The sequence below is a fragment of the Gymnoscopelus microlampas genome (genome assembly GCF_963454915.1).
Source record: "Gymnoscopelus microlampas genome assembly, chromosome: 6".
Lineage (NCBI taxonomy): Eukaryota > Metazoa > Chordata > Actinopteri > Myctophiformes > Myctophidae > Gymnoscopelus > Gymnoscopelus microlampas.
This window is the reverse complement of record NC_139943.1, coordinates 43664461-43685597: the sequence shown is the minus strand read 5'-3', so window position 1 is coordinate 43685597 and position 21137 is coordinate 43664461. Positions and strand designations below refer to the sequence as shown.

The window sequence follows — 21137 nt, the reverse complement described above, 5'->3', positions numbered from 1 at the left end:
TACAAGCAACTTTACAGAAAAAGTAGCCCAAAGTCGCTTATAATAAGCGGACATGGCAACGCTGTCCGTTTCCAGCGCTAGCATTTCCGTAAATTCCATGGTAACGTTATTTGCTACCGTATAACTCCTAATAGCGGTCTAATTAATCTTAAATGTTTATCTTATGAAGATATTTAACCATGTTGACAATTGCAATGCTTCCGCGTTCTTTTGACATCCCTTTGAAAATAAGTGAGTCGTGAAATAAATAAATTAAAACTACCTGTATACTGTATTTGTTCTGGCTACACTCAACATTACGGTAGTTAACAAAAAGACGTACCTCTAGGTTCCCAAACAGGGGCTTGGGTCCCATTTGTGGGTTGCAGTTGCAGGTCCATTTTTATAGCTCGCAAGTAAATATCCCCTTTATTTTTTTTCATTTCAACCTACATTTTTCATGAAACAAAGCTATTTTCTGGTTTGGGTCACGGGGAGACATTACATTTCTCTTTTAGGGTCTTGAGCTAAAACGTTTGGGAACCACAGCTCTAGTCTACACGGTAGCCATGCTCCACAGTGACATCTGGTGGAGAGATAGAGAGAGAGTCTGTAGTTAAAGTGAAGTGATCAAAGGTAGTGGACGTTCACCTGCTGTGTCCCATGTAGCCGGTGAGTATGTTGTGAATTACTTTACTCAGCATTAGCAATTCGAATTATTTAAAAATAACCAAATGACAAGACCAGATGTCCATTGCTCGTGAAAAATGTGATTGTTGTTTCGTTTTGTATTATTTAGAATGGTCTCTTGGCTTGTTTACTCCAATACATTCTTGGTAGACTGAGTGCTGCATCAGTAACTGATCAGTAACTAGGCGAAATCAGCAGCCTAATTAATTTGATTAATTGAACACTTAATTGACACACTATTTGATTCATACGGGTTGTTTCCCTCTTGCAAATGTGTATAGGCTAATATACATAAGTCTAAGTTGTTGCCTAATTAAACAAAATGGCAAGATAATGAACACTTAAAAGTACTAGTATTTGTGCCAAAACGCTCAAAGATATATACTATATACTTTCAGCCTGATAGGCTAATACATTGAAATGTGTCTTATAAAGTCATAATAATGACCTTCATGTTTGATTGACCATTGTTACTGTAGCTACTGTATTTTGTCACTTTCAATGACTGCACTTCTCTGCCTGTGTGCAACCCCACCTTTCAATACACAACAATCTTGCAATGTAGTGTGGTAGTAGGTGTGTTAACTTTATATGACCTTTGGTGTGGCTGTTGGCTATCACAGAGTTTGGTTTGACATAGGAAATCTCGAAGACTCATACAGTTTATATCAGCCCCTTATCTAGAGTTTTTGCATATCTTTTGAATTACTACATGTGTTTGGGGAGGGGAGCCCATCAATGTTAGATAATAATCAGTATATGTCTGCTTTGCAGTGGAAAGGTGAAAGTGTAGTGAGAGAGTAGACAGGAGGGGTTGCATGCTAGTAGTGTTGTATATATTTGCCTATATAATTTTTAAAGAAATTATTGATTGTTTTTCCGCAATGGTAGGATTCCTACATTTATAACAAATCACTGTGGTATGGAACTGGTATGGGAGAAGATTCAGCAGCCTATTGGCAATCATTCCTAAAGCAAAAGAGATTGTAATTACAATAGTTATGCAATGCAAACAAGTGCAAATGTTTCATTTGCATGGCCTCTCCCGTGCATCCACCCACCCCTCTCAGTCAGCACACTGTAAATCTCCTCACATGACATGATCCTGCTATTTGCCATCCAACATCCTGGTGCTGGCTCATGGACACTGCTGGTGGTGGGGCAATATGTAAACAATAATCCATCTCTCAACCCAACCCGAGACAAGTGTTCTTCAGGAATTCCCAAAAACAGAGATGACTCCCTTTCATGGCCTTAGCCAAGCCTATCTATAACATAATTATATGTTCAGAAATTATTGACCTTGGAAGAATGATACATTTTATGAAATGTTGTTGTTTGACTAATGGGTTAAGTCGGCTACATTGTTTTAATTAATTAGTTCAAGTTGGACAAATAAAATCTCCTTTGGCTACTTCAAATAGGCTAATCTGGTTTTAGGTGGTCTTGACGTGGCCAACACTTTGTTGACAGCAGCTGTAGATTATCTACAGCTGCTGTCAGCAAGTACAGTCACAGCTCAGTGGCACTGAGCTTCTGTTTGACAAGGGAGGACCGGGAGGCTCGACTTCCCAAACTTCCAAACATACATTATTACCACACAGTGGAAATTAGGTGTCTTTTGACTGGTCAGAGAAAAGAAAAGCGAGTGCCTCCCATTGTTTGATGAGAGAAACATTCCTAAGCAGGTTCTGTGGTGCCATCCCTAGCAATGAATAACTCATAATTAACCAGACGTCTTTTAAACATTAAGAGACCTTGCATGAATTTCAGCAATGTGCTCCATGTGCAATAATATGTAGCTAAATAACAACACCCAAATGAATAGGCTAAATACTAATATTAAAAAGAACCCTGGGTTCTATTCTTGGCAGGGCACTACATCAACACAATTACCAGTGTTCAGGGGTGGAAATTGGTGAAGGATCAGGTCCTTGCCGATACCACTAGCGATCCCTTGATCAGGCCACCTATTCAGCGGGGGAGATGAATGAACTTCTGTGTGTGTTACACTCTCTCCCGGTGAAACTCCTCTCTGCCCAGTGAAAAGAAGCGGCTGGTGTCTCCATGTGTATAGGAGGAGGTACGCGGTTGTCTACACCTTACCAAGACTTTGGCGGTGATAGGGACCCCAGAATTACTACACATGGGGAATTTGCATTGACTGGGAAAAATGCAAATAGAAAGTACACACTTCGTACATGGTGTAAGTACTTAGAACACCCATATCTTTCCCTCCTCGTTCTACAGCGATGTCTACGTGGCTGGAGGATGGAGAAGTACTGGTGGGGCAGGGCAGTGGCGAGGCTTCTCCCATGTGCACCAGGCAGAGGGGCCCAATGAGTCCCCGCCCAGGACCCACAAGAGCACGCAGCTCGGTAACTTCACCCACCCACAGAGAAGCAACACCTGGGACCCCTCAGCCAGAGACTATGGGCAAAGCCAGGGAGTTGTTTATGTTGTGTGATAAGGAGGGCAAAGGGTTCATCACCAAGAGGGACATGCAGGTGAGTACTGCACCTACTGTACATGTTCCTCTTATTGAAGTATATCAATATTATTATGACTTACATTATAACTGAAATTATTAATATTTGGGGTTTTTCTGTGTGTTTTTAGAGACTACAGGGGGAGTTGCCTCTGTCCCCTGAACAACTGGAAACAGTGTTTGAGAGCCTTGACCGAGAGACCAACGGATTCCTCACTCCTATTGAATTCAACACTGGCCTCGGTGAGTGCATGCCTTGTTGCTTTATTTCACAACAGACAATCTTTGTGAAAGATCTGAGCCTGAGGTTCTCAAAGACGCAGATATTCACTAATATCTGTCGTCCCTTTCTTGTGTGTATCTTTCACTGGCTTTGGCGTACTGTAGGTGAGCTGATGGGGCTGGATGAAACCCCAAAGAATAGCAAAGTGATGGCAGAGGAGGACAAGGAACCGTTTGAATGGACCCAGGACCCACACGCAGTCAAATTTATGAACATTCTGATGGAGCTAGGCGCTGACAAACTCTTTAAAGAGTAAGACACACACACACACACACACACACACACACACACACACACACACACACACACACACACACACACACACACACACACACACACACACATCCTTTACCTCTTTTGTGTTCACATACTGTATACAAAAAAGTACAAAATAAACATAAATAAATGCTGATGCATTATCTTTTATGTCATTCCTGTCACTGCAATCCCCTCATCACAAATTTATGGACCTTACCTGGCTGTGAAATATAAACACAAGCAGTATATCCAAGCTGTCAGACAGCATTTATGAGGGAGTTATGACGTGTTGTGTTGTGTTACGTTACAGTCAGTGGGACCTGTGCTCTAATTGGTGTGAACTCCAGAGGGACAGACCAGAGTTGATGAACATTCTAGAGGCCGTCCTGGTTCACGCTGTGTCCCATGTACAGGACTCCATCAGGGAGAGAGACAGTCTGGAACAGGCTCTGCGCAGGTTCCCATCATTTTCTCCTCTTCCCATTTAGTTTTCTGTATATTCAATAAAATATCCATATATATAGTCTACTGTATATACACTGTATATGTGTCCCTATATGTGTGAAACTTGAATTTGGGCCATTATATCTCCCCTTTAGTAATACCAATCAGTAAAGTGTTATATATCATTTTTATCGGTGATTAGTCACCTTTACAACGAGGTACAGCCTGTAAGCATCGGGCATTCATGAAATGAGCAACACAGGCAAACGTGTGGGTAGCGCCGAGCAAAAATGTGCCAAAATGGCCTGTTAGACTTTTCTGCTGACATTCAATGTCGTGACATTCATGACATTCAATGGGCTTCAGGTGTGTGCCAGTCACAGATGTGTGACTGCCTCACAGGTGAGTGACTGGCACCTGAACATGGGTTCTGCAACTTTGTTGAGTTTGTGTATGCTCCAAGCAGCAACACTGCCCCCATGGAAAGATGCCACTTTTGTCAGGATAAGGCCCGTGCAACAGGGCAAGTGAAGCTGGTGTTTCGTTATGCAGAGTGACAGCATTATTTGGTGTTAGCCCTGGTACCATTTCCAAACTTAGGACCAAGTTCCGTGAGACTGGTGAAGTCAACAAGGAAGACAGCAACCCAGACCCCTTGCTTCACTGAGGAACCATAGATGTACAGGCAAGATTTGCACAACGGTACCAAAGACAGATGTCAAAGTTGCAGGGCCCATGCTCAGGTGCAGGTCACACACCTTTGACTGGCACACACCTACCTGCAAATGGTACCAGGGCTGACATCAAATAATGCATAATCTGCGTAACGGAACACCAGCTTCACTTGCCCTATTGCACAGGCCTTATCCTGAGGGGACAAACGTGCCATCTTTCTATGGGGGCAGTGTTGCTGCTTGGAGCATACACAAACTCAACAAAGTTGCAGATCCCATGTTGCAGAACGCAAAGTTGCAGAACCCACCAGGTGTGTGCTGGCAGGTCGCTCAAAACAAGAGCGATTACCAGCAAAAGCATATTGGGTGATTTTGGCACATTTTTGCTCGGCGCTACCCACACGTTTGCCTGTGTTGCTCATTCCATGAATGCCCGATGCTTACAAACTGTACCTCGTTGTAAAGGTGACTAATCACCGATAAAAATGATATATAACACTTTACTGATTGGTATTAGTAAAGGGGAGATATAATGGCCCAAATTCAAGTTCCCTTACATTTTGTGAGCGGTTTATATATATATATATAATATTTATTTTATTTTATTCATTTATGTATTCATTTATTTTCATAAGAATGTTATACTTTCTGACTGCTCATCAGGAGCAGTTAGGGGGTTAAGTGTCTTACTCAAGGACACTTCGACACTCACTCAAGGAGAGGCTGGGATCGAACCGGGGCGGGAACCTTCCGATTCCCATGCGGCCGCTCTACCGCCTAAGCACTGCCGCCGCAGTGCCGATAGTGTTTTAATGGGATTGTTTTTTGTTTCAGACGAGAGGCTGAGCATGATCAGGTTGTGCGATCCATGTATGAGGAGATGGAAAGTCAAGTTAGAGAAGAGAAACAGAAGAGGCTAACAGAGGTAGAGAGACAACATCTGATTCCAACAACACTGTGCTGTTTTATAATTGTCATATTTAAAATAACCTTTTATGTGAATATGGGTATATTAAGGACACTATTAGACATCGGGACAGAGGGCAACAACTTCAAGAGGAGCTGAAGACGCAAGAGCATGAACTGCAAGTTATACTGGCCAATCAGAGAGAGGTATGTTTATAAGACATTCATATGGTTATTGCTGAATAGTAGTTTTATAATAAGGGCAGCCATAGCTGAGTGGGTAGTAAGTGGGTTGTAATTTTGCCGGTTGGACTCTTGGCTCGCACTGTATATGTGTCTCATGTCCCTGAGCAAGACTCTTAACCCATGTAACTGCTCCCAGGATGCTGTATTAATGGCATCCACTGATCCTAATAGTTAGGATGGGTAAGTGCAGAGGAGAAATTCTAGGTATGTGCAAATGTACTTGGCAAATACTCCAATAACTGCTATGGGGAATATAATTATTAGCTTTAAAATAGCCATGATAACAAAACTACCAATGATACCATTAATACGGCTCATAATAGTGCTAATGCGGAGAATAATAATTAAACTCTTCAGGGGTTAAGAACCTTGCCCACACCAACAACATTTGTACTGCGTCTCTCTGCTCCTGAGATATGAATGATCAGGCAATCTTTACCTTGAATGTGACCTATGACCTTTTAGGCCCAAAACGTAATCACATGGGGCAGATGATAGCATTGGGGGCAGCGGTAGCGTAAAGGTTGAAAAAGAAGGAAAAAGTAAATAGATAAATGAAGCACCAGTACGTGTACAGTTGTCTTTCTGCAAACATCAATTCCACTCAGCTGGAGAGCAGGATCCAGCTGATGAACTGCGAGCAGGCAGACATCAAAGAGCAGAACCAGCGGCTGCATAGCGGCAACCTCCAGTTACAGCATCAGCTGGAGAGCTGCAGGGAGAGTCTCCACGCCGCGCAGGCTCAACTCAGCCTTATTCAACTCAGCGCAGCAGAGGAACAAATGGCCAAACAGAGGTACTGTAGGGGAGGTGTAAAGGCGTATTTAAACGTAATTGTGTGCCGGTGTCACGCACCAAAAATAGCAGATGTACAAGGCAAGCTTGCGACATGTTGTGAGCATGTCGACCTGCTATTTTCGGTGTGCAACACAGCGCACAATGAAGTATATCAAGCCATTCAGGCATCAGAGAATTAAATGTACTTGGTGCAAACCCTGCACACATGACTGATTTAAAGTAACTTTGATATTGATGGTGACATTAACCATTTGAAACCTTTTGACTAAAAGGTAAATCATCTTTGGGTGGCCCACTGATCATTCTCACCAAGTTTCCTGTAAAGGTTACTTTGTTCACAAATACACACAGACAGATACACACATAGAAACGATTACAATACCCTGCTATACATCACTGTGGGCAGGTTAATTCATTCTAATGGTCACAATTGGTTGAGAATGTCATATATGTGTTTTACTTTAGAAATGTGATTAAGGTCTCAAGGAACATGCAGAAAGAGAAAGATAGCCTTTTGAGACAACTGGAGCTATTGAGGTAAGTCTGTACATATTCATAACTAATTCAAAACCTACAGGGGTTCAAAATGACTGATGAATATTGTACAGAAACATCAAGGCAACTAATTCCAGTGTGCACACTTGATTAGTTCTCCAGAGGTCTTTACACGTTCACAGTCATCCACTGGAAGCCTGGGGAGTCACTGGCTCTGAATTCTTTATTTCTTTTTCCTCTCAGGGATATGAACAAACGACTGCGAGATGAGAAAGATGCCCACCAGTCTCAGAAGAGGGTTAGTCCCCGAAACGCTGTCTTCTCTCATCTCCCACTAACTTATTACCTCTGTGGAGAGCCCTGCCCTCCCTGGACGCAGCCATGTTACCCTTATTAAGCTCAAATCTCAGTTGAAAATGTTTTTGTTTTGTTTTTATTTATATTTTCCACCTGAAAAAAGTGGAAAACTATTTTTTATTGCCAAAACATAAATCCAGCTTTACTTGTTGCTGATGGTTATCATTTGGATTGTCATGATGTTCTTGCCACTATGTCTTTGAGTTTGTGTGTATTGTGCTTTGTTCACTAATAGCCTGAGTTATACTTGGTGGGGCATTATGTTGCACAGCAATATAAAATAGCTGATTGTAGATCGGTTATTTTCAGTGCGCAACACCAGTGCAGCTAATTATAACTCATGCTTAAATGTGGTCAGTGAACAGAACAATTGTGCTGATAGGTCATTTATTCTGATCTGAGTCAACATAACAGGAAAAGTGTTACATGTGATAACTAATAATAACATTATTTATCTCAACAAACCTTAGTGTTTTAGCGTTACAAAAACACTAGCAATTAGTCCTGATGCTCATTGTAACCTTAACGATATGACACTTTTCATGTCATGTCATAAGCTAAACACATAAATGCAGCTAATAAAATAAATAGTGGGTATTTGATATAGGTGTATAAGTTAGCCAGCATTAATGATACAAATGACCACTGTCAGTGGTTCCTCTTTGGCACAGCTAAATCAAACTGACTGATTAATAATTTAATTAGCTGCAGCTGTGTTTAACCTGTTGTGAAGTCTTAAAAAAGGTTCCATTGTGGCATATTTCTTAAATGTAATTTTTGTAAGAAAATGTAATGTAGATACATTGTTGTTTTATCTAGGCCTATTTGAACTTGTATGCCTGATTCTTGCTCAATAACTAGGGTTTGTGAACAAAGTACTGATAAAACAGGTAATGTGATGTTTCTTTCATAAGCAATCTTTGAAAGTAAGTGAAGTGAATATTAAGCCTGTTGTTGATTTAATGGCTGTCATGTTTGTAGTTGAATAAATGTCTTTGTCTGATTTACTTTCTTTCTTTGTTTTGTGGTGGTGGTGATGGGGGGGGGGGGGGGGGTATTAATATTAGTGTTGAATTAAGTCACATTGCTCCATTATTATATTATATACAATATAGATAATAATATGACATCTTTCTTCTCCCTTCTCCATAAAACCTTTCCATAGACAACGAATGACACAAAGCCCCTACAGAAGCAAGGTTCAGTGATAGGTAACTACTTGCTGCAAGACAAGCCAATGAAAAGGTTAGTGTATTCAGTTAATAACATAGTATTTAATCTGTCTGGAGGGTTACACCAGTGATTAAACTCATTTTTGTGTGTTGTCTAAAGACAGTTAAGCTCCGACAGTGATTTGGAACAGGACTCAAATTCTTCCAAGAGATACCAACCAGACAGATGTGAAAATGTTGAACAGACTCAAATGGAGGTAGGCCAGCCCTTGAACTAACAAATACCCTACATTTCTGATTTTCCCCTCATATATCACTTAAGTGATGGATGAGCATGGTTGAAATCCATCAGACAAGAATGCATCACACTTAATTTGTGTTCTCTGTAACATGGCTTACTTTAAGTACAATGTTTTGTTTGTGATCATATGTTAAACCGTATTAAAGCATAACTGGATATGAAATATTGCATTCCATGAATTGGAAATGTAAAGTGTGATGATCTTTATTCCTCAATTTTAGACCCCACTGGTCAACCCTCAGCGGGCATTTAAGGTGGTATTTCTGGGTAATTCAGGAGTGGGCAAGACCTCGTTCATACAACACTGCTGCAAAGGACACTTCTCCGAACGGATGAATGCCACTGTCGGTAAGCACTAAGCAGTAATCTAGTTATGAACGTGTCCCAATGAATCTATCAACATATTAACAACGGAAGAGAGGATCAACTTTGCCTGGGAGGTAATTGGCTTGCTACAGCGGCAAGTAATTGGATGTATAGGCAAAACTTTTAATAATAATAATTTTATTGTCACTTCACAGGTTTACAGGTGTAAAGAAATAGGTGAAAAAATGTTTTCGTGCACACCCCATTAGTAGTTTTTTCAACAGCTAGAAGAGGATTTTAACCTCAAAGGATAAACAATCTAGAAGAAAAAATAATATGCAAAGACTCAGAGGCAAATCTACGGCATATTGGGTACAGCAAGTGTGCAGCCTAAGTACAAAACACAACCTAGTGTGTGGTCAAATATTTACAGTACAGGTTTTACATAATTTGTAGAAATATTTGTCCAAATAGATGCTACTGGATGTTTACTAGTAAAGTTGTGTGTTACCTGCATCCTAAAGCAAAGTATGATACATGTTTGCTAAAGGGCTGTGTTGGTTCCAGGTATAGATTTCCAGATGAAAAGTGTGACTCTTGGCTCAGCCACCGTTGTGCTGCAACTCTGGGACACCGCTGGACAGGAGAGGTCTCTGAAGTTATCACACACCTGACCTACATCTTCTTTTGACTTTGACAATGACACCATCTTTAAATTAACACTGAGGATTTTACTCTGCATGACAGATTTCGCAGCATCACTCAGCAGTACTACCGTAAGGCTGATGGGATCATCATCATGTATGACATCACTCAGTCCGCCTCGTTCATAGCCGTCAGGGAGTGGCTGGACATGGTTCAGGTGAGAGGCTTTAGCCGGTCATGGATAGTTTGACATGCAAATGAACATTTTCAGCCATTTTGAATACACTCTTTTGTGGTCGGAGAAATAATAGGGCAGAAGTCCTTTTAAGCTTTAATAGGATTTGTGGAAGAGGGAACAGACATAACAATTTGTGGGCAGCATTTCAATCTGTGCAGACCTTTTTCACATCAAATGGTTCTTGTTGTTGTTATTTCATTTATTACATTTCCCCAGTTAATTTAGTGTTTGTCATGCAAAATATACAGTATTATTATATAATTTACACTATCATGTGTATGACCCAGGAAAGGAAGAGTAAAGGTGCGGTCCTGATGCTGCTGGGAAACAAACTGGATGTGACAGACAGACAGCGAAGGGAGGTGACAACCAGGGACGGCCAGAGACTGGCAGATGTAAGGCCTGTTTGAATCTTAGAACGATCTTTAATACCCCATGAATGTTTCTGTTGAGAAAGGACTACTTTCTTTTTTTTATTGCAGCATTACGAGGCAGTGTTCTATGAGTGCAGTGCCAAAAGTGGACACAACATGGATGAGTTGATGACTCGGCTCGCAGGGTAGGCTATGGCATATACTGTACACAATCTGCTGCGGGGCACTTACTATGTTGAGGAAGATGCATGCTGGGCATTGGTGTAAAAAGTACTCCGATATTTTTACTTAAGTAAAAGTATCAATACTGCAATATAGAAATACTCTGTTACAAGTGAAAGTCCGGAATTCTACATTTACTTGAGTGAAAGTACACAATTATATTGTATTGGTATCAAAATATACGTAAAGTACTAAAAGTAAAAGTACTGAAATGTTTGAAAATAGCAGATCTACAAGCTCACAACGCGTCGCATCGCGACGCGTTGTGACAAAGTAAGTAAAGTTGTGGCAAAGTAACTAGTAACTAACGTTTTCAAATAATTGTAGTGGAGTAAAAGTACAATATTTGCCTCTGAGATGTAGGGGAGTAGAAGTAAAAGTACTGAAAATTGGAAATACTCCAGTAAAGTAAAAAAAAGACCATGTTCTCATGCTGAAACATTTTAACCACTTAAACCCTATAGCCTATACTTAGTTGACTAGTATACTCCCAAGGGCTCTATACTAGGCTCCCTCCTATTTTCGTTCTACACTAAATATCTTTGCAGAAAATAGTCGATCTACAAGCTTACAACGCGTTGCGTTGCATGCATTTATAATGAAGTTGAGAGTCTCTCCAGAACATGTCATCTTTTACCTTTCTGTATGTGATATTCATATTGTCAGGGTACTGCAGATAGTCCCTTTGTATCTAGTGTCCTGCCACTGTGCTAACTTCCTTTCAGGATCTGTAAAACATTAGCTTTTTAGGGGTTACAGCAAGGTTTCTGCTGGACAAAGTTTTCATGTTTTTTCTCATTTCAGGTTGTTAGCGGCTCTTCAAGATCAACAGTGTGAAGACACACTCTCACTAAGTGTGCATCCAACTAAGACAGCCTGCTGTACATAAACAGAGAGGACTGTCGTTAATAAAAGACTTACAAAAAGACTAGATGTTCAGATGTTTCATACATGATATTGCACAGTAATTACCTGTTCTTTATTGAGCCAGTGAAGAGGGTTTAACATTAGTACCTGGTGTCCACTGTTCCAGATACACTATTTGTACATGTTCACTTGACAGCATGTTAAGAGTTTACCTACAGTAAGTTGTTTTGTAAATCGTTTCTGAATTACTTTGAATAGTTTCCAATCAAAATTTGTTTTTGTATAATAATAATACAAACTATTTATAGTGCACTTATCAAAAAGTGCTTTACTTAAAACTGAAGAAATAATAAAATCAAATAAAACAACAGAATAGAAACATTAAGACATGTGTATTGGTCTGTCTTTGTCAATCTCTTGCTTAATTAACAGCATTTGCGGCAGTTGCAAATCCTTTACAGCAGCGCCTTGATTTTTGGCAGTGTCAAAATGTAAATCCATGATCAAAACAAGTCATGTACATGAGAAACCACCTGGTGGCAGGCCTGTGCACTCTAGAAGCTTGTGGTGAAATAACCCCCTCTGTCAAAAGACTACAGTAGGCAGAGGGGTTTGAGCGGCAGCTGAGAGCACTCACTGTTACTTGTAACCTTCAAAGTGAAGCAGTGTGTAGGATTTGGGGTTTACCAGAACATCTGAAGACGTTTCCCCAATAATCCACATCCTCCAGGGCCCACCATATAAGAGCAGGTAAGAGTTATTTTTGCTCATGTGAAATGGGGAGAGGATTTTTTTTTCATGACACCATGGTTTATAAATAATAATATGAATATGAGTTCATGGGTAGACTTTGTTTTGATGGACAGCAACACTTTGGCATACAGACATGTATTTAATTGTTCCAAAGAAACACCATAGCTGTGTGGATCCGAATTCACACTATGACTCTGTTTTTCCCTCATAATGTACCAGTACTCGGTTTGGTCATGTTTTCCCGTAAAGGAGAGATGTCCACTTGTACCTGAACTGTAGAACCTCCTCTCATGATGACATTCATATAGTGGTGGACGAGAGGGAGACTTGGTTACAAAATTAGGAAGGGTATCATAACAGTATGTCTCCATCTACTCTTCTGGTATAAGATTGCCAGGTTGAATTACTGGGATAGGAGACATATCTGTTCGCTGGGTGGCATGTGAGACAAGTTGTAAAGTATTTTTATCCCACAATTTCATCAGAAGAACTCTCCTCTGTGCTTTGTGTTAGAGACTGTGTTAGACAACTTTCTGCAAGTGTTGGAATGATCCACAGTCTCATTTACAGGCCTCCGTTTTATATTTCGTTCTGGCATTATGATTAAAACACTTAGAGAGCATGTTCATATCTTCTCTGACTCATTCACACTTAAGAGTTGCACCTCGTCAATCTGTTGCTTCATATCATACTTCATGTGTGGATACACAGGATTTAATTGTACATATACAGTACAATCCTCAGTGTTAGGATTTTACAGTGAAGTGCATGTGACACTGGGCCTCTTTTTTTTTACCTGACTGCATAGTGTGGAGGAATAACTTACACGATGGGTCTCGATAAGATAAGACCACTAATAGGCTTAACTTATTGTCATGCAAGCATACAGGGAGGAAGTCATGCGATCATAATCTGACTGCAGCCTTCTGTGAGAATACCATGAGGTCATACACTGTCAAATCTTCAGTGTTAATTCAACTCCAAGTGTACTGGATCCGTAATCGTGCAAATCTCTAAATTAACACTAAGGATTTTATTGTGTAGCTTTGATTATTTTGTGCACTGAAATGTCATCTTTTTGTGCCCAACAGTGAAAATTGTTGGTCAAAATCAGCAGTGAATTTACATTGTAATCCATGTGAATTTGTCTTTTCAGAATGGAAGCACGGAGAGAGAAAACGAACTCATGTGGGACAATTTGTCTGAAATATCTACTTTTTATCTTTAATGTTCTTTTTTGGGTAAGTTGACATGGTGAGTGGTTGGCTTGGCTTCCCATGTGATATTGGAAAATCAGCTGTAATGAAGGCAGCAACATCTCGTATTGCAGTTGTCCCTTGCATGCTGTCAACAGGTGACCTTTAGTTCAACCATTCGGTGTGGTTATATTCAAAAGATAACAGACAACCACCAGATTTATGTCATACCCAGTTTTGTAAAACAGTAACTTGCAATTGCCAACCCATTACTCAAATTTTAAATGAATGAAAACCTTAAAAGACACTACTCAACCTTGATGCATAAGCCTACAGTAAAATCCAAACAAACTGTATAACTGCATGGGCCTTACGGGTTTTTTCCCTGCTGTAGGAATGGACTAAATCAATTCCAGCATGCTTTCTACACACTCAGATACCAGACATGTGTGACCCATGTGCTCCAGATGAGGCTGATAAAACTCAGACTCTGCTGAATGCCTTCGTCTCTAGCTGATAGTGCAGGGGATAAGGTGGTGTCTGTTTTGCATTACTACTATGCTTTAGCAGTGCTAGGAGCTGCATGGAACTGGTATGAATTATCTTGATAAGGAATGTGTAGAAGGATGTGCATGCTCTACATGCACATCATCCACCCTTGTGAACAGGTGCAGGACAAACAGAAGATCAACGTGAAAATAAAAATAGAGTGCACTCGGCGATTACTCCCATTGGAGATCGCAGATCAACGTTTCGATCCCCAAGGGATCTTCATCAGAATGAGTTATGGTGATACCATTTTGCTGTGATCATCTTGTTTGAGTTGAGCTAATAGGCCTATGTGTGTGTTCAGCTGGCAGGAGGGACCGTGTTGGCGGTGGGAGTGTGGACTTTGATGGAGAAGAGTGACTACATCAGCCTGCTCGACGGCCGCTTGTACTCTGCCTCGGCGTGCATTCTGATAGTCGCTGGAAGCATCGTGGTGGTGACAGGGATGATCGGGTGCTGTGCCACCCTGAAGGAGATAAAGGATCTTCTGATTGCGGTGAGAGTTCACCCAAGTTTACACGACAACACACTGAATCATCACAGAGTTGTTTAAGGTTATCCTATGGCTGTGTGACTATGATAATAAGACTATGTGCAAGTGCAAATAGTTAGATTTCTACAGTGTCTAATATTTAATAGATACCTACAGTATCTAATAATTCCCCCATGTTTACATTGAGTCATTTGTTAGTTTTAGTTTTGGAGATACTCACAAGTAATTTCATTTACACAAGTTATTACACTCGTCCATACCGATATAGCAGATTTTATTATCTGGGGGAAAAACAAGACAAATTCAATGAGTCCCTTTTTAAATACACCACAACTTTGTTTGTTTTTAGGTGTATTAAAAGGTCTTCATCCTAGGAGACATTTTGAATTCTTGTTGATTTAGAAACCTGAACCTTGCTGTCTGGTCTGCGTGTAAAAGGGGAAGCTCATTATGTCAGAAATACTCAACTGTGTCAGAAATAACAGACAAAGTAATGCAGAGTGTGTCTTTAAGGGTTTAGATTTAGAGTGTGACTCATGCCAGAGGAATGAGGGGCATCACAGGCGGGTGCTTGGAGTTCATAGTGAGCGTGAGACAGTCAGAGTGAGACAGAATATATTATAGATGCAATACTGTACCGGCTCTGTGACTACTATGTTCATGTTCCCTGCAACCACTGTAACTGTAATGAATAGCGTCTTTCTTAGGATTCTGTATTAAACCCAAATTCTCTTTTCAAATCAATTGAATTAATTTCATTGTCATTACAGGTGAAACCAAATTTACTTTACAACTCCAAAGTCAATGCACAAAAAATAGAAACTAATATACGTGCACAATAATAATTCACACGCAATAGAGACATTTCAAACTATATAACACTAGAAAGACCTTGGTGAATCTAAAAATACACAAATATAAAGTGTAACCCCAAGGTGATTCAGTCTCAGTCAGTGCAGTATGAGGTAATGGCTACCGTAGCGTAATTTCCTAGAGGTAGTGAAGTTATAGTTAGCATACATTCAGTTCAAGTATAGACACAAGTTCATTGTCCACATTGCACATGGAGGGATACTGTATGTGTGTGTGTGTGTGTGTGTGTGTGTGTGTGTGTGTGTGTGTGTGTGTGTGTGTGTGTGTGTGTGTGTGTGTGTGTGTGTGTGTGTGTGTGTGTGCGTGTGTGCGCGTGTGCGTGTGCGTGTGTGTGTGTGAGAGAGAGAGAGAGAGAGAGAATTGTTCATATTGAACATGTCATGAATATTATTAATTATTAATAATAAACAATGTAATATGAAACATGATGGGGTTGTCCGTGTCTCCACTACAGTATTTGGTCTTACTGCTGTGTGTTTTCCTGCTGGAAGTCATTGCTGGAGTGTTGGCCTACATTAAATACCAAGAGGTATTTCTACTCAAATTAAGCTTCTAGAATTGATGCAGGTATAATGATGCATATTACGCCTAATTTTTACTCCATAGTATAACAGTATTGCTTGCCGACAAGAAGTCATATTTGGCAGGTGAACGATGTGTGTTGGTGTATAATTCCCTACATTGCAATATAATCCCATTTCCCTAAAATACATTGTGTACTAAGGCATTTGTAGTACTACCATTTCCACTACTAAAGTAGGCATACTTCTAATTCAGTATTACAAGAGTAGTAGTCCAAGTACCAAGTACTTCTCTGTATTATGTGTTAAAAATAAGCTTGCTTGCTTCTCATTTCTGCATGTCTGTTATACTAATACATTGAGCTGTGCGTTTGAATCAATCCATTTTTCCTTTCATGTTCCTTGATGTGGTTTCTATTTAGTTTAGTTTTTTTTAATCTTGGGTAAAGTTCTAGAAATTGCACATTTACTGTTAGCCTGACCTGATTTCTGCATGCATGCACAGTACGCATGCACTTCATCTGTCTGTTCATCCAACTTTCTCACGTCTCTGTTTCTTGCCCCTTTTCTTGCTCCAGTGTTTCCCTCTCTGCCACCAGGTAATCACCACTGTGTCATCTGTCTCTGTGTTGTATCAAACGGTTACCCCTAACGTGCTAAGATTTCACCTTTTTCACTACGTTTCAATTTATGTGGAGAGCTCCCGTGTCAGACAGGGCGGTATGTAGTCCTTGGTGCACTTTTGGGGGTATCTGTGTCCTCATATATTCTGAGTTATGCAGGCTCCAGACAGGTGTGGTATAGGAAAGAAACTTGAGCATGGCATGGGCTATATTTATGAACAAGGAGAGTCTAAAATAAACTTCACATCAATGCAGGTGACAAATGTTTCCCATGAGCAGTTTCTCACGTTCTACTGCTGCCTTCACAGCTGGATGATGAGCTCAGACACAACCTGAAGGAGACCATGCAGCAGAAGTACCAGCAGCCCGGTGAGGAGAGCATCACACAGGCTGTGGACAAGCTCCAGCAGGAGGTATGGAAGCTTGACACTCAGAGGTGTTCAGGTATGAACTATTCAGGATCGCTACAGTTAGTAATGCTTCAACATTCAGGGAACAAATAGAATGTTGTCTCAACCTGACTAAAAGGTAGCCCAACTGTTGTATCAGACATCAGATTAATATTTTGTATACACTACAAACAGACTCAAAAGGTTCAGTTGGATTTATAAAGGTCTGGTTACTTTTGTGAATTTGCACAGTAAACATGGACATTTTTTAACCTCAGTTAAATTGACACAGGATTCTTATTGTGTGAGGTGTTCACTTGAGGCCAGTTCATTTCAGCTCACAAAAAGAATGTCCTATTGTGCTAAATGTAAACAAAGTCCTTTTTCTTTTTCTTTTTAACTAAAATGAAGTTGGTCATACTATATGAACCCTATCTCCTTCTGTGTGTGCTAGTTTAAGTGCTGTGGCAGTAACAGCTCTGTAGACTGGTCAGGCAGCGTGTGGATCCACGAAGAGAAGAATGACAGGCTGGTACCTGATAGCTGCTGCAAAACTCAGAGTGAAGGCTGTGGCATCAGGGACCATCCCTCCAATATCTACAAGGTAGAGGTACGCATGGAAGCCCCATTAGCTGGATTATTGTGCAAATAAACATAATATTTTTCTCATTATGCAATCCGATATTTTTATGTATGAACTGTGCTATATGAATTCTGATTAATTGATAGTGTTAATGACAGCATGTCATCATTATACAAACAATCCTTGAAAATATTGGATAATTAATTAAATGGCATAGTTGTTTAATTGAGAATTTACTCAGCTTTGGCACTTTGATAAATTTTACCTTAATAAAATGTGTGATTATGAATACACCAGCCAACTGAAATAAAAATGCAATCAGAGCCCGTTTGTAATAAAAGTGCTAAACAATGGTTAGAACAGAAGCAGAACTGTAATCAATGTGAATTACACTGTAAACTGCGCTTTTTTAACTTTAACTTTTATGTTTTTTGTAATGATAAGACATTTTAAATATCAAATACCTAATCAGGGACAAGGGTTGTTCTGTCTAGGAAGCCATATGCAGTGCATCTGTTTCATGTTTTTAACATGAAACAATGTGTAGTAGTATTGTTCCTGACAAAAGAACAACTAAAATAATAACTGATGTCTGTTCCCTTCACTTTATGCTCTCAGGGAGGCTGCATTATGAAATTAGAGAACTTCATCTTGAGTCAATTACACATCCTTGGAGCAGTGGGAATTGGCATTGCCTTTCTCCAGGTAATTTCCTATTTATCAAGAGTTATGAATGAAATACATCAGGTTCATACATCTATAACTGAAATACATCTGTGTGTGTGTGTGTGTGTGTGTGTGTGTGTGTGTGTGTGTGTGTGTGTGTGTGTGTGTGTGTGTGTGTGTGTGTGTGTGTGTGTGTGTGTGTGTGTGTGTGTGAGAGAGAGTGTGCGTGCACACGTGCATGCATGCATGCGTGTGTGTTATTAAATGTCTCTCTCTTTCAGCTTGTAGGAATGATGTTCACCTGCTGCCTTTATAGAAATTTGAAAGAAGATCCATACTGACTCTGTGACACAAATCCTACACTTTGAAACACACCATTGCATTCTCAATCTGGTTGGATATGTATTTGTCTTTATGAGGATGTGCATGTTTTTTTTTCTTCAATTGACATTATGAAGTGGTTAGGCTGTTTGTCAATGAAAAAGCCATGCTGCTGGACAGCACTGTCCTGTTTTGGATTATATTCCATTGCATGTACTTTGAGTTTTCACTTTAATTTTAAAGCCATTCAAGATGATGGTAGGTGGGTGGATGAACTCACCCACCATTGTGTTTTTTGTTTTGTTTAATTAAAAAGTGTATATGTTTGCTACAGTTGCTTTGTATTATATATGTGTATTTTAGTTGTCACAAGGATGTCACATTTTCATAAGCAGTGTTTTCTAAAGTATTTTAGAACATAAATATCGACTATTGACTTCAATCAATCATGTTTGTCATTGTCTCCGCCAGGCCGAAAGTCATGGCGAGAGAGTATGTTTTACCCCCTGTCCGTCCGTCCGTGTGTGTGTCCCCGTCCATGTGTGTCCCCGTCCGTCTGTGAACAGCTAATCTCCCGCACCGTTGGCTTGATCACAGCGAAACTGTGCACACACACTCCCTGGATGCCAATTCAGAACCTCTGCCCCAATTTTTTCACATGGGCTTATTATAGCGCCACCAGGAGGCCGCTTTTTGCAAAACACATTTCTTCACAGTACTCCTACAGATTTTGTCCAAACATCACACAAATCGGGTCTTTCAGATTTTTCATATTCCATCCTGATTGGCTAAAAATGCCTTCCAAAGTTTGCAGGACTGCTCCGTTTTGAACAAAATGCCTCAAATTATGAACACAGCATGCAATTTCCGTGAAACTTTGCACGCACATTCCCACTAGGCCGAGGAAGAAATGCCACTTGAAAATGTTCTAATCAGCCTCATGGTGGCGCTATAACAGGCCGATTCAGGTTTTTACCTATAACTGCACGATCTGTGTAAAACTTGGTGTGCGCACTCCCTAGAGGTCAAGGAAAAACCTTTACCCAGCATTTTTCACATCTGCCTTTTATAGCACCACCAGGAGGCCGACTAATGTAAAACATATTTCTTTATATTACTCCTTCCGATTTTATCCAAATTTCACGCACATCGGTGCACATGATCTCTATAGTCATGTGATCAAGCCGGATCTGTTTATTTTTCATATTCCATCCTGATTGGCTAAGATTAACGTCTAAAGTTTGCTGTAGTGGCTTGTTTTGAACAAAATGCCGCAAATCATGAACGCAGCGTCCGATTGCGGTCAAACTTTGCACGCACATTCACACTATGTTGAGGAACAAATGATACCCTTTTAACATTGGCCTGTTATAGCGCCACCAGCAGGTCTAATTTAGCAAAACACATTTTGCACACACACGCACGCACGCACGCACGCACGCACGCACACACACACACACACACACACACACACACACAAAATGCCTCAAATCATGAATGCAGTGTCCTATTGCCATACAAGGCCTAAGAAGAAATGGCACCCTTTTCACATTGGCCTATTATAGCGCCACCAGGAGGCCACAATAACCTACCTGACCTGGCGGAGACCTGTGCTCCGAGGAGCACTTTTTCTAGTTTAATATAATTTCCATGAAGAGATATACAGCGCTGTGGAATCATGCCTAAATCAACATGGCAATGCAATAACATGACCAAAGTAATGAAAAGGGACTGTTCACCATTAAGGGAAACGGAGACCCTTGTTAATCTTGAAGGGGACATTCTGTTTCAGCTTAAGTGTCGGCTCCCCCAATCATAATACATTGAGAAATTTTGTGTTTTTAAACTAAATATAATTTAATGATAAGCATGTTGCTTACTGATGATGTGTGTATACGTTTGTAATAGCAGGTTTTGGTGTGCCTTTAAGCCTTAAAGTAAAAACTGTTTGAAGAAGACCTGGTTTTGGTCAAAACATTTGAATGCACCAAGGAGAAAATAGCACATGTGTTTTGAGTCTTGTCACTTTCTCTTGTGTGCAAATGCTAAAATCTTTCCTATAAATTCAACTGTATCTAAATTCAGCAAACACTCGTTTTTTTTCTTGTTTTGTTTTCTCTTTGCAGTGCTGAGCACCACATCTCTCACAAATCCAGTTGATGAAGCATTGAAAAAACAATATATAGGAATATATTTTTTGCAATTATTTTGCTATGAACTATGCATTATTTAGCTTTTTGTGATTGTTAATTGCAGCATCTTTATCCCTTTCTTTTAAGTACAGTACTTAAGCACATTTTCTTTTTCTTTTTTTAACTTCACTAGAGTATTTCAAATCTTCTGTACTTTTAGTTTTACTCCACTACATCTCAGAGGCAAATATTGTACTTTTATTCAATTATATGAAAACTTTAATTACTAGTTACT

At 40.1% G+C, this 21137-nt stretch overlaps 2 protein-coding genes across 4 annotated transcripts; both read left to right on the top strand.

Moving 5' to 3' along the window:
* The first annotated feature begins 609 nt into the window (after nt 1–609).
* cracr2b (calcium release activated channel regulator 2B) lies at nt 610–12081 on the top strand. The gene is made up of 18 exons (XM_084060014.1): nt 610–651; nt 2920–3176; nt 3289–3400; nt 3545–3692; nt 4009–4155; nt 5651–5741; nt 5834–5929; nt 6577–6764; nt 7232–7303; nt 7505–7559; nt 8784–8863; nt 8951–9047; nt 9313–9439; nt 9965–10046; nt 10145–10259; nt 10568–10675; nt 10763–10839; nt 11681–12081. Exons 2-18 carry the CDS (start codon nt 2922–2924, stop codon nt 11763–11765), a joined length of 1935 nt encoding a protein of 644 aa, XP_083916140.1. The 5' UTR covers nt 610–651; nt 2920–2921; the 3' UTR covers nt 11766–12081.
* A 175-nt stretch (nt 12082–12256) lies between these two features.
* On the top strand, nt 12257–20639 carry cd151 (CD151 molecule). Of its 3 annotated transcripts, none has more exons than XM_084060227.1 (9): nt 12257–12493; nt 13653–13737; nt 14546–14737; nt 16062–16136; nt 16707–16727; nt 17060–17164; nt 17595–17744; nt 18342–18428; nt 18671–20639. In XM_084060227.1, the coding sequence occupies exons 2-9, from the start codon at nt 13654–13656 to the stop codon at nt 18728–18730; spliced, it is 774 nt and encodes a 257-aa protein (XP_083916353.1). In that variant the 5' UTR covers nt 12257–12493; nt 13653; the 3' UTR covers nt 18731–20639. The 3 variants fall into 3 exon arrangements, with proteins under 3 accessions (XP_083916353.1, XP_083916352.1, XP_083916354.1); XM_084060226.1 differs by having other exon boundaries at nt 12260–12493; nt 17595–17750; XM_084060228.1 differs by lacking the exon at nt 16707–16727 and having other exon boundaries at nt 12260–12493; nt 17595–17750.
* The last annotated feature ends 498 nt before the right edge of the window (nt 20640–21137 follow it).

Excerpts from the sequence above, each read along its gene's own strand:
- cracr2b (XM_084060014.1), top strand. The coding sequence starts at position 2,922 with ATGTCTACGTGGCTGGAGGATGGAGAAGTACTGGTGGGGCAGGGCAGT. Across the intron at positions 3,693-4,008 it reads GCTGACAAACTCTTTAAAGA|TCAGTGGGACCTGTGCTCTA; the intron begins GTAAGACACACA and ends GTTACGTTACAG. Across the intron at positions 5,742-5,833 it reads AACAGAAGAGGCTAACAGAG|GACACTATTAGACATCGGGA; the intron begins GTAGAGAGACAA and ends GGGTATATTAAG.
- cd151 (XM_084060226.1), top strand. The coding sequence starts at position 13,654 with ATGGAAGCACGGAGAGAGAAAACGAACTCATGTGGGACAATTTGTCTG. Across the intron at positions 13,738-14,545 it reads TCTTTAATGTTCTTTTTTGG|CTGGCAGGAGGGACCGTGTT; the intron begins GTAAGTTGACAT and ends GTGTGTGTTCAG. Across the intron at positions 16,137-16,706 it reads CCTACATTAAATACCAAGAG|TGTTTCCCTCTCTGCCACCA; the intron begins GTATTTCTACTC and ends TTCTTGCTCCAG.